At 49.2% G+C, this 15,836-nt stretch overlaps 1 protein-coding gene across 6 annotated transcripts in view; it reads left to right on the top strand.

Moving 5' to 3' along the window:
• The first annotated feature begins 483 nt into the window (after positions 1–483).
• Positions 484–15,836, top strand: part of EIF4B (eukaryotic translation initiation factor 4B) — a 28,056-nt gene continuing 12,703 nt past the window's right edge. For 4 of the 6 annotated variants that reach the window (XM_089308406.1, XM_008256499.5, XM_089308407.1 and 1 more), the window contains exons 1-6: positions 484–825; positions 8,221–8,358; positions 9,492–9,700; positions 10,059–10,175; positions 11,654–11,708; positions 13,163–13,297. In XM_089308406.1, the coding sequence (XP_089164532.1) occupies positions 813–825; positions 8,221–8,358; positions 9,492–9,700; positions 10,059–10,175; positions 11,654–11,708; positions 13,163–13,297 (667 nt within the window). In that variant the 5' untranslated portion in view covers positions 484–812. Of the gene's footprint in view, positions 826–6,797; positions 6,952–8,220; positions 8,359–9,491; positions 9,701–10,058; positions 10,176–11,653; positions 11,709–13,162; positions 13,298–15,836 lie in introns of those variants that run through there. The other 2 variants (XM_089308408.1, XR_016216756.1) reach the window with 2 other exon arrangements.

Genomic DNA, 15,836 nt, shown 5'->3' on the forward strand with positions numbered 1-15,836 from the left:
GCAATCCGAATAGCACCAGACCACCTCTTCTTGCGTCAGCTATTTTAATTGCCTGCAGAGTGCGCATGGTTTCCAGTGTGCACAGCCTGGGCTCACGGTTGGTGCCCAAAGCAACCTTTTACGGGATGAAATTCCAGTACGTGATAAAACGGAGCATCACTTAGATTTCGCACGGCTGCGAAAGCTCAACGGCCTGAGTCTGAACCCAGCCACTAAATCGGAGGATTAGGTGGAGACAATTGCTTGTCGCCTGCTTATAGCTTCCGAACAAGCCTAAATTAAAATCATCCGCACAAGGGACGTCCGGTTGGCTTTGCCTTTACAAAAAGAGTTTTGTTGTTGTTGTTGTTTTGTTTTTAAAGATACTCAGAACCTTCCCTCCCAGAAAACACATCCCGGCACACCCATTCCGCGTTCCAGCGCGCCACGATTCCGGCCGGAACGGGCGGCACCCGGAAGCCCCGCCCCGAACGCCCGCCTTCCGCGCAGGCCGGAAGTCGGCGCCTCGCGAGACCCCGCCCCGGGCTCCGAGCCTGCCCCGCGAGCGCACGTAGCCCTACGTAAAGCGTGGAGGATTTCGCGACAACCCAGGCCCCACCCCTTTGGCCACATGTCGCGCAGGTCTTCCCGTCGGACGGCGCGCCACCTCCTCGCGCTGCTTTACGAACCTACAGCAGCGCCGCCCCGCCTCCTGCCTCCGTCCTCACCTCCCCGCCCCCCCCTCCAGTTTCGCGTCTCCTAGCCCGACGCGCCCGCTCTAATCACGTGATTGCCTCATCCGGGTCCTTTGCGTTCTCTCTCCCTCTCCCAACATGGCGGCCTCAGGTGAGTGAGCGGCCGAGCGCGGCTAAGGACCGGGCTCCGGAACCACCCCCCGAGCCTGATCCACTGATTCCGTGATGTCGGGGAGCGGGCGGCACCCGTCCCCTTCGGATCTGGGGTCTGCGGCAGGCTGGCGGCGTAGCCACGTTAGATTATGGCCTCGGGATGTCGGGGGGGGAGGGGAAGGACACCGTCCCCTCCCCCCCCCACCCTTCTCACCCTGTTTGCGCGAGGTTGGAGTGGGCAGTCATGGTGGACCCTGGCTTGAATTGGAGTGAAGAGGCGGCGCAGAGAGGCCCGCGGGAGGCGCGAGGCCTTTCTATGGACGAGGAGCACCGTGCTCGCGTGGAGGCGGTTGGCGCGCGGACGGGTGCACGCCGGACCAGATCTCCGACGGGCACGAGGCCGTTGCGGACGGGAGTGGGGGCAGGGGCGTGGGGGGGCAGTTAGAACCCCGGCGCGAGTCGGCGGAGGGGCGGGGGCTGGCGCCGGCGCGCGTGCGCGGTAGGGGCGACGGCGCGCCCGGAGAGCACGCGCTGCAGCCCAGATGGGGAGCCTGGATGCGGCTGTGTTGGCGCTCCTGGGAAGTGCTTCCACTTGCACGCTCGAATCCTTTTCGAGGGCGGCCACGGCCCCTTTGTGCCCCCTGCGAGGGGTCCATGTGTCGGGATTGGCGGTTGGAGCTGCTAGGGTTGGTTGGGGGTGGGGAGTGCCGTGTGGTGCGCCCACGTGTTCGAGGAGAGGAAGCCGGGACGGGCACGTAGCTTTTCCTCCAGCCTTGTGTTAATTTACGCCCTCACGGGCTGTATGTCAGGGAAATCGGGTCTTCCATTCCGTAGCTCCAATGCTAGGGTTTAGCCCTGGTTTTTTGTTTGTTTGAAGGGTAGCTGCACAACTCCTAGAAAGTGTTACTAGAAGTAACGCTTGCTAATGGCTGCAGTCGGTGTATGTCTAGACTTAACGGCCATGCAAGTCTGCGTGGATTTCCAAGGGATTCAGAAAAGCAGCCCTGGGCTTCCTAACATTGTGGAGCCTTCATTTTTGTTTTGGGGGTGTAGTTTCTTCCCCTTGGCGTAACCCGGCATTCTGCAAAAAAACAGTTGGCCTGCTGCCCCCCTGGACACTGGTTCTCGCCCAGCAGTTCGGCTCTGTTACTACCAGAGAGCTGAGGGTTGTGGTTCTTTGGAAAATGTGGAGGGGATTGAGTCGTGCCTTTGAAAGGAACACCTGTCCTTGGTGTGGTGCGCCACAGATGACCCACGTTCGTATTTGATCCTCTGTAAGGTTATGCGGAGAGACGGCAGTGTGTCCCAGCTGAGGAACGTGTTCAAGGTCACAGTGTTGGCAGATAGCAGGGCAAGGTCAAGATCTTGGGAGACTCCTGAGTCTTCTCTGCCGACCTGAGAGCCCAGGTGTGGTCCCGAGGCTCGCGGGGAACGTCAGCGCCGCGTCCACGTGGCTGTGTAGGGTGCTCTTGGGAGTAGATTTGCCACCCTGCGGGGTCAGGGATTCATCAGGTTCCTTTCCCCTTGAGCCTTTTCACAGCGTGTTGACTTGAGTGGTTGATGTCCCAGTTGTTGAAAATGGACCTTGCCCTTCCCTGCGAGTTCTTGGCCCGGCTCTGGGGGCCTCTCCTGTTGAGGGCCATCAGGTCCTTTGCAGCAGTGCCGGGCCCCGGCCTAAGGGGACTGCTGAGTGAAGATAGTTTGAATTCCTAGGAAACTTGACACGGTGAACCTGAGCACTTCATTCTGTGGTTGTCCTCTTTAAAGGAATACTCGTTAGAGACCCGAAGCGCTCACTTTCCTGTGACTGTTTAATTAGACTTAGAGCCCAGTAGCTCCTCCGGTCTCTTCCTCTGTAAGTGCCGTTTGTCTGCTCTTCCTTTACCCGTAGGGAACCGGAGTGTCTGATACAGGTTAATATTTAAGATGTCTTACAACTGGAAATAGGCGTGCAAGCCTGTGCCCAGGCCTTCCATCTTCAGAATATTGGGAAATGCCATCTCTGGCATCCTGTTTCCTTCATGGAGTGCAGTGCTGGCTCTCATGAATTGCCATTATTCATTCTTTGCAAATTAACCCATCTTCCAATCCTGTCCTCCGCCATCTGTTTGTCTTTCTGAGAGTAGGGATGCTCAGATTCAGAGGGCTGAGACTAAACTCTTGAAAATTCAAATCCAGAGTAGTGTCACAGTGAGTAGGTGTGTGTGTGTATGAGGTGGTGTATCAAAAAGTTCTTGAGAACTTGAATTAATTTTGTGGCTTTTCAGCACGTACGTCTTCCATAACTTTCTTTTTAATTTGTTCCTCAGGTGTGACTAGATTATAGAGAGGAACTGCCCTTTGGCCTGTGTTATCCTGGCTGGAATTGCAAGCTTGTTTACTTATTTGCCTTCCTTTCACTTGCTTGTTTATTTGAAAGAAGACACAAACAGGTGCCCGGCTGCTCTATTTCTCATCCAGCTCCCTGCTAATGCACCTGGGAATGCCATGGAAGATGGCCCAAGTGCCCCACCATGGCCAGGAGCGAGAACTCAGTCTGGGTCTCCTACATGGGTGGCAGCGAGCCAGCTGCTTGAGCCCTTCATCCCGCGCTGCCTCCAGGGAGGTGTGGTGGCTGGAAGCGGGGTTGGAAAGCAAAGCTGGGGCTCAGCTGTAGGACATGGGAGTCCAAAGAGGCACATGGGCCAAATGCCTGCCCCTCCTGCTTTCCATTACATTAACCTAGGAGTAGCCTAGAATTCACTGTTTGCATGACGGACAGAAAGCGATGAGGGATGTGTGTGTACATTTAAGAGGTCGCACACTAAAATCATCTTAGATTTGTGATAGATTTTACTGCAGTCCTACTGGAAGGAAACTCCCAAAGTGCAGTTAGTTATGTGTTTATAACTCCTCTCTTTGAGGCTCCAAGTATTTTGCAGGTGAGCAGAATGTGCATTGGGCACTTATTTTGTAGTAGTGTGTAAATATCAAACTGTGTATCCCTGGAGAGTGGGGAAAGGTGTTGTGGTATTATCCTAAATGTGTTGAAATAATTGGGCACAGAGAAGGAGGGTTCTATTAATTCCATTTTTGCATGTCTTCAAGGTACATCCATGTTGTAAGATGTATCAGCCCTCATTTATTTTTTATTGTCAAGTAATATTCCGTTGAGTGGATACATTACATTCTGTATTACCCATTCATCATGGCCTGGAGGGGCATTTGAATTATTTCCCTTTTGGCTGGTACAAATCACACTGCTCCGGACATTCTTGTTCAAGTGTTTGTGACTCTTCGCTTGCTTAGTTACTAAAATATTCAGAGGAGTTAACAACCTCATGAGACAAATGGAAATTGGGCTGGCAAGACCTAAAATTCAGGAACTTAATTTTTGACAAAGGTTCATGTTCATGTTAAGAGCTGCAGGCTTTCCGCTTTTAGTGAGAGATACTTACTGACCAGTTGCAGAGGGGGGACTGCATTTTGCAACAAAGTTAAGTTTTGTTGCTTTGGTACTTAAAGATACCCTTTCTCTGGAAATAAAGACCTAGCAGTCAGCCTGCAGATTCTTATCATTCCCAGTGACTGGTTTGGTGCTTTCATTACCAGTGCAATGGACTGGTAGCAAGGGAAACATTCTGAAGAGAAAAGTAAGTGGAAGCATTGTTTTCAAAGGCAGAGTGACAGCAAGAGCTCATCCATCCACTGGTTCACTCCAGTGACTCAGCCAGGACTGGGCCATACTCAAACCAGGAGCTCCATCCAGGTCTCCCACGAGGCTGCTGGGGTCCAAGCACTTGGGCCATCCTCCGCTGCTCTTGCCAGGCTATTAGCAGGGAGCTGGATGGGGAGAGTAGCAGCCAGGACATGAACCAGCTCCCATAAAAAAAGTAGTTACCCTGGAGACCACAGTGCCAGCCCTGAGGAAGCTATATGCATGTTATAGCCTGGCAGTCTAAACACTCAGTTTACTGTAGCTAGTTTTCTGCTAGTGTACTGTAGGGGTAGCATTTCCTCTGCGTTTGTCCTGTTTATTGAAGTGAAAACATCACTTAAAACAGGGGTTTTCAACCAAGGGGCAATTTTATAGACCTCCACCCCCAATTAGCAATGTGTACACGCCTTTTCTGGCTATCTGGATGCAGTGGGGAAAGGAGGGGTTCTACTGCCTAACAAGTAGAGGGCATATACACTGCCAGATGTCCCACAGAGCACAGGACACCCCTATAATGAAAGTCATCCAGCCTGAAATGTTCGCAGATGTCAGAAACCCTGACTTGAGAATTCGGCGATTGGTTGTGTTCCTTTTTGTATCCTTTATAACAAATCCCTCTCTAAGATCTTTTATTTAACCCACATGGGTATATAAAGAATTTGCAGTGGGTTTGGCCTTAAATAATGACAACACATTTTGGTTTTGAGGTGCTTGCTTTGTTAACATTTAACAGCTCATGTAAGGTAAAGGAAATATAGAAATTGGACCAGTTCGATCATTGTGGCAAAGGAGTGATACACTGGAACATTGAGCTGTGCCAGAGAAAAGCTGTGCAAATGCTGAATTTTTTTTTTAAAGGCAGAGCTAGAGGGAGAGCTTCCATCCCCTGGTTCAGTCCCCAAATGATGCATTAGCAAGGAGCTGGATTAGAAATGGAGCAGCTGAGTCCCGAACTGGCATCCATATGGGATGCCAGCATTGCAAACAGTGGCTTACCGCTATGCCACCGTGCTGACTGCAGTTCTGAACATTGAGACAACATCGTTTCTCGGCTAATAGAATAAGATGCAGTGCGGAAACCCTGACCCTTCAGATCTACTGATAATCTGCTTCCTAATTCCTCTAAAGCTGTTGGTCACATTGCAACTTCTTCGGTGCTGCTGTTAGATTGAAGGCCGCATCTAGCATTGATTTCTCACCCAGGAAGCTTGGGGAGGGTGTGGGGGTGGTGACAATCAGGAGAGGAAAGATACCAGGGTCAGTGCTGTGGCACAGCGGGTAAAGCCGCCGCCTGCAGTGCTAGCATCCCATGTCGGTGCCAGTTCAAGTCCCAGCTGCTCCACTACCGATCCAGATCCCTGTTAATGCACCTGGGAAAACAGCAGAAGATGGCCCAAGTGCTTGGGCTCCTGCACCCATGTGGGAGACCCAGAAGCAGCTCCTGGCTCCTGACTTCGGCCTGGCCCTGTCCTGGCTCTTCTTCCAGCCATTTGGGGAGTGAACCAGCAGGTGGACGATCTCTTGATTTCTCGCTCTTTTCTCCCTCTCTCTCCTGCAACTATGCCTTTAAAAATAAATAAATGCGATCTTATTAAGATGCCACATGCCCCCACGTCCCCACCCCCACTGCTGCACCAACAGAAATCCCATATGGACGGATGGACACTTGTTCAAGTGCTTGGCTCCTGCAGCCACATAGGAGACCTGGAAGAGGCGTCTGGCTCCTGGCTTCAGCCTGGTCCTTGGTGTCCGATTGGGAAGAGTGAACCAGCAGATGGGAGACCCTTTATCCTCTGTCTCTCTCCCCTCTCTGTAACTGCCTTTGAGACAAATTTTTTTTTTAATTATACTACAAAATTAACATTTCTTTTTTCGGCATGCTGTTTAGTGTATTTATAAATTTGAAATAACATTTAAAAACATTAAATAACAATCAAGAGATTAAACATTAAAGTGAATTTATAAATTTGAAATGACACTAAATGAGGCGTCTTAAGAGTCAAGGGGTTGAGAGTTAAGAAACTTTGATATACAAAGTTGAATTAATCCAAAAGAGACCAAAGGCTAGGTTCCTTCCAGATCTGCTGTTTGGGTTGGTGTATGTTGATAGAACAAGGGAGGAAGAGGTGCCTTTTACTCGTTCTTATTGTTCTTGCGTTGAACTTGACCTCCCTGTTTGTCCTGGCCATGAAGTCCATTTTGTTCTCCCTGTAGCAAGGTAGGTTAATACTTGGATATTGACTAATGATGGATTAAGCCCTATGGGGGTAAGGCTCTCTAGCTAACATCATGATAATCCCAGATACTGTTTTGAATTAAAATATATGAAAAAGACTAAAATAAGCTTATGTGCTGTTGAATATTTTACCTCATGTCCAGATTTGCTCGTCTACGCATACAAGCTACAGCATCTGTACTGCGGGACCTGTAAGTGCTCTCTTTGACATCTGTAGAACAGTTTAGATGTGATTGGTGATTATATGTACTTTTGCAGCCAGATTAATGTATTAAAAAGGAGGTGAGAATTAGAATGTGGAGAAGGAATTCGTTATAAACTCCGCACAGCTGATCCTGTTACAGCAAGGCTGTTTACTTTGCCTTGGTCATGTAGTGGTTGCTGTCAGGCCGGTTCTGGAACACCATGTAGCTCCCTTTTCCTTTTCTGAACTACCTGGCTGCTGCTCTCTCAGAAGTCGTGATCTGCACGTGCACCGTTAAGGTAGGGAAAGGGGGTGATTCTTTTCCTAAAATGCACAGAGGTCTAGGATATGTGAGTGTCACTCAAGTGCCTTCCAAATAGCCAAGTCCAGGATTGTGGCGTGGCCGTGAAGCCAGGCTCCCTGCGATGGGACAGGAGGAGCTCTGGGCTTGGGATAAAAATTCTGTGTTTCAGTACCAGCTCTGCCATCTGATCTCACTGTAACTTTGGAGTCGTGATCTTTAACCTCTCTTCTGAGAAAGACTTAGTTTTTTTCCTGTAAATTAGTGGTTAACAGTTTTTATTGTAACTGATTATTTTGCAAGTGTCACACAGTTCTTAGATGTGCCATATATAATCTCTTATATGGGGTAAGAAGTTTTGTCTTTTCTAGATTTTAGTGACCCGTTCTGAAATTAAGAACCTCCAGTAATTAATTAATAGTAGATATAGCGGAAGGGAGAAGGTTGCTCCACCCCGGTTGTACTCCATTACGACTGTTGAACATCTTTCTAGTCCTTTCTCCACACATTCACGTGGTTACACACATGTGTCCTGCGATTTCTGAATGTTTGCTGGTGAATTCTTCTGTGCCGTCACGTAGTGCTTTCTGCTTATTTATATCTGTGAGGTGTTCCTTCATGTAACTGCCATAATCCAGTCCTTCGCCAGCCTTTGGCCTGGTGGTCAGGATGCTGCATTAGACACCAGTCTGACTCCAGCTTCCTGCCACTGCAGGCCCTGGGAGGCAGCAGTGACGGCTCGAGTGGCTGGCTGAGCTGGGTTCCTGTTTCCCGTGTGGGAGGCCTGCAGCGAGTCCCAGCCCCCGGCTTCGGCCGCAGCCAGACCTCGGCAGTTGCAGGCATTTGAGGGGCAAACCAGTAGAGAGGAGCTCTGTCTCAAATACGTAAATGCGAACAAATCGGTGTATTTCGTACTGTTCTGTTGTGCTACCTGAGTAGTGATGAATAATCTTTTCTCTTGCCTTTTTAACACAGCAAAAAAGAAGAATAAGAAGGGGAAGACTATCTCCCTGACGGACTTTCTGGCTGAGGATGGGGGCACTGGTGGAGGAAGCACCTACGTCCCCAAGCCAGTCAGCTGGGCTGATGAAACGGACGACCTGGAAGGAGATGGTAATTTTCCTTCTGTTTGTCATCGAACTTGAATTTCCATTACCTTCTAGACAACGTACTGGTTCTGATTTGAAAGGAACTTACTGGTTTTATAAAACCTGGGATCAGACGTCTCTCATGCAGTCTTCTGTGTGAGAGGCCGAGGTAGCCATTCAGGAGAGCTCCGTGCTGTTCCTGGCTTGTGCACTAACAGGCTTCTCTCAGCATCCTACCCTGCTAGGCCTCATTTACTGCCCTAGAAAAGTAAAGACTAGATTATCTTTCTAAATTCCACATAAGTGACTGCAGTGCCATTTATAAACTGTGCTCAGCCGAGGGATAGCCCTAGAAGCTACTAGTATGGCGTCTGGGTATCCCTGGGCCAATGCAGAAGGCCTGAGGGAAAGGAATGGGAATGATGGTGACGGTGGGGAAATGCAGAATCGTCACTGGAGTGTCATTGGACAAGCTCTACATTCGGGGAGCAACCAGGGACAGACAGAGCTGTTTTAATTAGCAGGTATAACATAGATCCAGTCACCCACCCCCAAAAAAAGAAACATTGCAGACTGGAAGAACACTTTTGTTACCTCTTAATAAGGAAAACGGGAAATTTCATGAAGGTCAAATTTTCCATAAGTGTAGGGAAAGATTTGTTTTAAAGAGGAAGATAAACCATGAAGAAGACACTGCAGCCTAGCCAGCAGGACGGTGAGAGCTGTCCCTGCTGATCGGATGCATTCGTAGTAAGAGGGGCCCAGGTTTGAATCATGGCTCCGCTGCTCTGCAGCGTGGGGAACAACCTCACAGCATTGTTAAAAAGATGAGATGGGGCGTATTGTATGAAGTGCCTGCTCGGGGTGACTGTTCCTAACTAGCCACTGTTTCCTTGCTGCTTGAGGAGTGAACCTGTGTCAGGATCTTGTTAAAGGTCAGGCTGTTACAGACCTTGACATGCAGGCAGACGATACTGAGTACTCTTCTTTTGTTGCTATTCCAGTTGTAACATCTCAGAAGCATTTTCTCTTTGTAAAGCCACCCTTACTACTGAACCTCCCACATGGGGTGTCTGTCCCGAGGTAGGGTGTTTGAGGGGCCCTCTTACTCTGGTGATACTAAGGGAGGCTTCCTCTAACTTGTGTCTGCTCTTCTAGTTTCCACCACTTGGCACAGCAACGATGACGACGTCTACAGGGCGCCCCCAATTGACCGTTCCATCCTTCCCACTGCTCCACGGGCTGCTCGGGAACCCAATATCGACCGGAGCCGTCTTCCCAAATCGCCACCCTACACTGCTTTTCTAGGGAACCTGCCCTATGATGTAACAGAAGACTCCATTAAGGAATTCTTTAGGGGATTAAATGTAAGTGTAGGACTTTGAGGCAGCCAACTAGACATGAAGAGTAGTGACTAACTGGACTTGGCAGCTGCTCTTCATTGGGAAATGAAAAGTCAGAAATGTACTGTAGAATGAAGCCAAGTCAGTAACACGAGGAATGCACTGAGTTCACATTGGCCTTTTTTGAAAGGTTAAATTCTCCTGGTTGAAGGTGCAGAGGGTGTGTCAGGTGTATAGTGAAGTCTCGGTCTGAGCTGGAGGTCCTCCTGGACACCTCCGGCCTTGTGTTCTGCAGAGAAACTCAGACAGTGATGGCTTAGGTGGTTTTTTAAAAGGAATGATGAAAACATGGGGAAACTTGTTGATTTCTTCACTCCTCCAGATTAGTGCCGTGCGTTTACCACGTGAACCCAGCAATCCAGAGAGGCTGAAAGGTTTTGGTTATGCTGAGTTTGAAGACCTGGATTCCCTGCTCAGTGCCCTGAGTCTCAATGAAGAGGTAAACAGACTACGGGTGGGAGTACGCTGATCATCCACCTTGACTCAGTAGCTATTCCAGAGATTCCATAATATCCACAGAGAAAAGCCTGTGTCATTTAACAGTATCAGTAACACTCTACATGTAGCAAGTCACTCAACTCCAGCAAGTTCACTAGGCTCCAGTAACGCAGGGAGGTGCTTAGCTGGAACACTGGAAGAAACCCACCACACACCAGGTTTAAGTACAGTCACGTCCGTTCACTCCAGCTTTGCCTGGGCTTTACGGCTCCTTTTTAAAAATCATCTGATATTAAAGAGTATCACCTCATTTTCGGGGAGGTGTTGTGATGGTGCCCTTTGATAATTTATGAGGGTTTGGAAACATTTCTCCATTGAGGCTCATTTACTGTTGTGGTCCTGGGCGTGGCTTAGAGGAGATTGACAGTGCGGTTTCTGAAGTTTTGTCTCCCTGAATCACGCGTAGCTGGTGCAGACACTAAGATAATAAGTTAACATAGTCTGGATGATAAAGGAATACCTCGCAGCTGTTGCGTGGTGTTTGCTGGGTTAACGGACTGATTAGACTTTGGGGTGTTCTTCAGCTATAGGATGTATTGTGAAGTGAGGAGAATCACCAGCAGACTTACCGGGGTTTGCAGTAGGTCAATAATGCTGTGGGGAAATGGAAATCGGTGTGTCCCTGGAGCAACTGATTTATCCAGAGGTTATATCGAGTGAAGAAACCTGAGGTTACAGACTGAGAGCATGCTTCATGCAACTTTGCTGATGCAGAAGTTTAAGGGCTCTGTAAACGATTGCTATAGCACCAAACAGCTGATTGTCTGGGGGTTGCTGTTAATTTATTACACTTGACCAAAACAATGAGTAAGGTAATTGACCTGCTGTCCATTTAAGGACAACTTAAGTTTGTTCATCCTGAGGGATTATGTCCATTTTCAAGCCTTTATTAAGAATTCTTTAGCTAGGCCGGCACCGCGGCTCACTAGGCTAATCCTCCGCCTAGCGGTGCCGGCACACCGGGTTCTAGTCCCGGTCGGGGCGCTGGATTCTGTCCCGGTTGCCCCTCTTCCAGGCCAGCTCTCTGCTGTGGCCAGGGAGTGCAGTGGAGGATGGCCCAAGTCCTTGGGCCCTGCACCCCATGGGAGACCAGGAAAAGCACCTGGCTCCTGGCTCCTGCCATCGGATCAGCACGGTGCGCCGGCTGCAGCGCGCCAGCCGCGGCAGCCATTGGAGGGTGAACCAACGGCAAAGGAAGACCTTTCTCTCTGTCTCTCTCTCTCACTGTCCCCTCTGCCTATTAAAAAAAAAAAAAAAAAAAAAATTCTTTAGCTGACAAGTTGGAACGTTAGCTAGATTACAGTGTTCTTCCTTACCTTCCTTCCCTAGTGCTTCTGCTATGCCCAGATGTTCAAGGTCATTCATGGGATTTGTGCATACTAGGGCAAAAGGTTGGTTAATATGGTCCTGTGCTCTCAGTCTTTAGGTAACAGGAGAATTCGAGTGGATGTTGCTGACCAAGCACAGGATAAAGGTAAGGAAACAGAAATTTCTTCTTTGGGAATAAATAGTCCTGGAATAACGAGGTGGGGGTGTCCTTCCCTGGAAATTTTTATTTAAAGATTGGTTTATTTGAAAAGCAGAGTGGTGGGGGGTAATCTTCCATCTGCTGGTTCACTCCCCAAATGGTGCAACAGCTGCAGCTGGCCAGATCAAAGCCAGGAGCAAGGAACTCCATCCGGGTCTCCCACAGGGGGAGCAGGGCTCCAATACTTGGGCCGTCCCGTACTGCTTTCCCAGGTGCATGAGCAGGGAACTGGATCAGAAGCAGAACAGCTGCGACTCTCACACTCTGGTATAGGGTGCCAGCATCACAGGCCTGGCATATGGTGCTGTGCTGCAGTGCCACCCCTTCCAGAACATGTTAGCAGACAGTACGGCTCTTCTTGAATCTACAGAAGCAGTTCTACAGCCAGTTTTGCCTCACACAACTTGTGATAGGGGTAGAAAGTTTTTCACGTTGTCAGCTGGAAGAGGGTGGTACTGACGTGTAAAAGATAGAAGGATCCAGATGTTAATCCTGTAATGGGGGCCGGCACTGGCACAGCAGGTTAACACCCTGGCCTGAGGCACCGGCATCCCATATGGGCACCGGTTCAAGTCCCAGCTGATCCACTTCTGGTCCAGCTCTCTGCTGTGGCCTGGGAAAGCAGTAGAAGATGGCCCAAGTCCTTGGGCCCCTGCACCTGCGTGGGAGACCCGGGGGAAGCTCATGGTTCCTGGCTTCGGATCGGATCGGTGTAGCTCTGGCCGTTGCGACCAAGTAGGGAATGAACCAACAGATGGAAGATCTTTCTCTCTGTCTCTCCTCCCTCTGTGTAACTCTGACTTTCAAATAAAAATAAATAGATCATTTTTTTAAAAAAGAACTTTTGAAAAAAAAAACCTGTAATGAATAGAATAGCCCCCTACAGCAAAGAGTTTCCAGCTCAAGGTGGCAGTAATGTCAGGACTGATAGGCACTGATTGACATAATGAACCGGAAGTAGATGATAAACAGATTAGCTGCCTCGCAGTGTCATTGGGCACAAGAGGGACTTGTGGCCTGCACAGTGTGAGACTAATGTAACAGTAAGCATGGGAGAGTCTCCCAGTTGAACTGGAGCGTGCACTCACAGGCCTGGGACAACTTCCTAATGACAGTGTGACATAAAAGAGAAATTACACAGGGCAGGGGTTCAGCTTGACGGTTAAGACGTGGCTGAAGATGCCCACGTCCCGTATTGGAGATCGGAGTTCGATTCCTGGCTCTGGAAGACCGGAACTGAGCTCCCAGCTCCTGCCTGCAGCCTGCCCCAGCCCTGGCTGTTGGGGCCTCTTGGGGAATGAGGAGGGAAATGCCGTGTGGTATAGGGGCTCTGTGTGTGTGTGGGCCACATTTGGTGGCTGTCACACGCTGACTTGCTCTTTGTTTGAATCTGTCTCTAGACAGGGACGATCGTTCCTTTGGCCGAGACAGAAATCGGGACTCTGACAAAACAGACACGGACTGGAGGGCCCGTCCCGCCACGGACAGCTTTGATGACTACCCTCCTCGGAGAGGGGACGACAGCTTCGGAGACAGTAAGTTTGCTTCTCTGGGGTGAGTTTCCTGTGTGTTCCGGGGCCGGCCTGTGCAGTCCCGGCATAAATGTGGTAGTTGGATGGTCACGTTAGCAGGTCACACAGCATCCATAGGAGTTCATGGGTGCAGAGCAGGAGTTTGATAAACTCGCTGGTTCTTCCCTGTTTTTTAACTTATTAGCAAAGATTTAAAGGGACAGGCAGTTGTCCAGTGTTGTAGACAGTTGTTTATAAAGAAACCCACAAGGTTGTACCAAGTAAACTACTTAAATTAAGTAAGCTTAGCAGGATTGCTGCATGCAGAGCATTATGCAGACATCAGTTACATTGTTATATATGAATAATCAAAACATAATTTATTTTAAATAACAAAGTTATCCAACCATGGGCCAGACACTGCACTGGGCGGGGCCGGGGCTGGAAGACGAGAAGAGAAGAAGCAGGATACGTGTAGGTGAGAAAAGAAGGAAAAGGAGAGGGCAGTGAGGGTGGGGTGGGGATGCGTTACAGAGGGTGCATCACACTTAAGTCCAGCGAAAGTTCCTAAGGCCTCCATGGGGAAAATTATGCAACTTCCTTAAAAATACGTGAAAAGCTTAACGCTAATCATTTTAAAAATGGAAAAACCTGATAGTTTTCATCAAAGAAATGTTTAAGTAGTCGTTTGCCAATATAATGGAATACTTCTTAGCATAACATACATGCAACAGCAACGATAAAATTCAAAACCTGTTAGTTGAGGCAGGTACCACAAGTAAATAAATGTGGATATTTGAAAATTGTACCAAAATGTTGGATGATATGCGGGTCATAACATCCATCAAGATACGTGTGGCAGTGCAACCCTCCGGGCTGTAGCTGGAGGTTCTGTTCTAAATATCAGTAACGTTCATACTTCTCAGTACTGACATAGAGCAAAATACTGACATAAACTAAACATAAGCGATGGGTTTGCTATAATTGCTAATTTACATGTCAGTATATTTGAAAAATTGTAAGAAAAAAAGGACAGCTTAAATTCACAGGCGCTCTGGTTTTGGGAGACCCCTTGAGCGCTGTACAGATGCAGTTGGGGAACAGTAAAAATGAATGAAGCCCCTCTGCGGTAGGCGCCCCCCTTCACCTAAGAAAGTGAAGCTTGAGGAGCTGGGGCAGAGGGCAGGAGGAAGAGCGGCCTCACAGGGTTCTGTCTGACCTTGCGACCCAGTCTTTGACTGGCAGAGCCACTGCCCTGCAGCATTGATGCCGAGATTCTATTGTTACCAGGAAGAAAAGGCAGCCCAGGGGTCCTGTTGAGTCGAGGGACATGACTATTTTCTCACCCGCCACCTCGAATTTAGAGCAAGCAGCATGGCTAACAAGAATGAGCGAGTGAGTGTTGTCGTTATCCACAGCGGCCCAGAGTCAGCTCGTGGTTGAGCTGAACTGGAGATGCCAGGCTGCGTGCGGCAGGCGGAGACTCCGGTCCCAAGTTCAGGCCCAGAGAGGGGACAGCATGGAGGCTGGGGGTGGGCTGTCCTCCGGGTGTTGCTGTGAAGTCCCAGCAAGTGCGTGCCCGTGCGGATCTGCTTTTTCAGGGAGGGCGCACTGCTTAGTTTCCATATTCTCTGCATGAAAGCAAGTACAAGGCTAGAAACACTGTATAGGAAACACGTGACTGAGTCTCGCTGGTTGTTCGTGTTCCGTTATAGACTCTGCTGTGCACAGTGCCGGGGTCTATGTTGTAGAGAGAAAAAGGCTGCGGAATTAAAAGTTCGGGTGCTTCTCAGAGAACCGGACGGTGTGGCAGCAGTGAGCTGGAGCTGAGTAGCAGCTGCCCATTTCCTAGGGGGCAGTCTCCAGCTTGCCCCTGAGTTTAGGGACCTGTGATGGGGGGCGGTGAGGGAGAGAAACACAGTTTACAGCATGCTTTTTGCACATATGTCTTGCGCATGCTAAGAACACGTGTTTCTAAGTCAGCTTTGTTAGCTTGCGTGCTCCACAGTGTTACTATTAGAGACGACATCACCGTGAGTGTCCTCGAACCAGTGTCATCATTTCCTCAGAATAAAGGCCTAAAATTCGAGGTGCCCATCCAAGGGTTTGCATGATGCTAAACCTTGTAGTGCATAGTTCTGAAATGGCTTTGAGAGCGTTTGTATTATTTTAAATTATGATCAGCAGTACAAGAGTTGACTGAAGCCCTTAAACATTGGCAACATTAGATGCTTGTTTCATCTCTGCCATTTGGGTAGTCAGAGCTGAAATGCTCAGTTCCGGAGTCTGGAGGCACGTGCTGGCTGGCTGTTTCTCTGTCCCTGTCACAGTGTGGTGACTGGTCTTCTGGCTTCCAGCAGACGAGGCGCCAGCTGTAACCTGATTGGTTCTGTGCTGGCTGCTTCTGACCTACAGCCTCTTGTCCCCCTGAAGTCCATTATGGGATGTAGACGTTCTTTCCGCTCGTATCCCTCATCCCCAGTCATTGGCCAGCAAAGTTGGTTTCACTCAAGACATTTTTTGAAGAAGTCCAATACTGAGAAAAATTCCATACTGCACAGAT

This window comes from Oryctolagus cuniculus, chromosome 11 (genome assembly GCF_051225735.1).
Source record: "Oryctolagus cuniculus isolate XC-2025 breed Fujian yellow rabbit chromosome 11, ASM5122573v1, whole genome shotgun sequence".
Classification (NCBI taxonomy): domain Eukaryota; kingdom Metazoa; phylum Chordata; class Mammalia; order Lagomorpha; family Leporidae; genus Oryctolagus; species Oryctolagus cuniculus.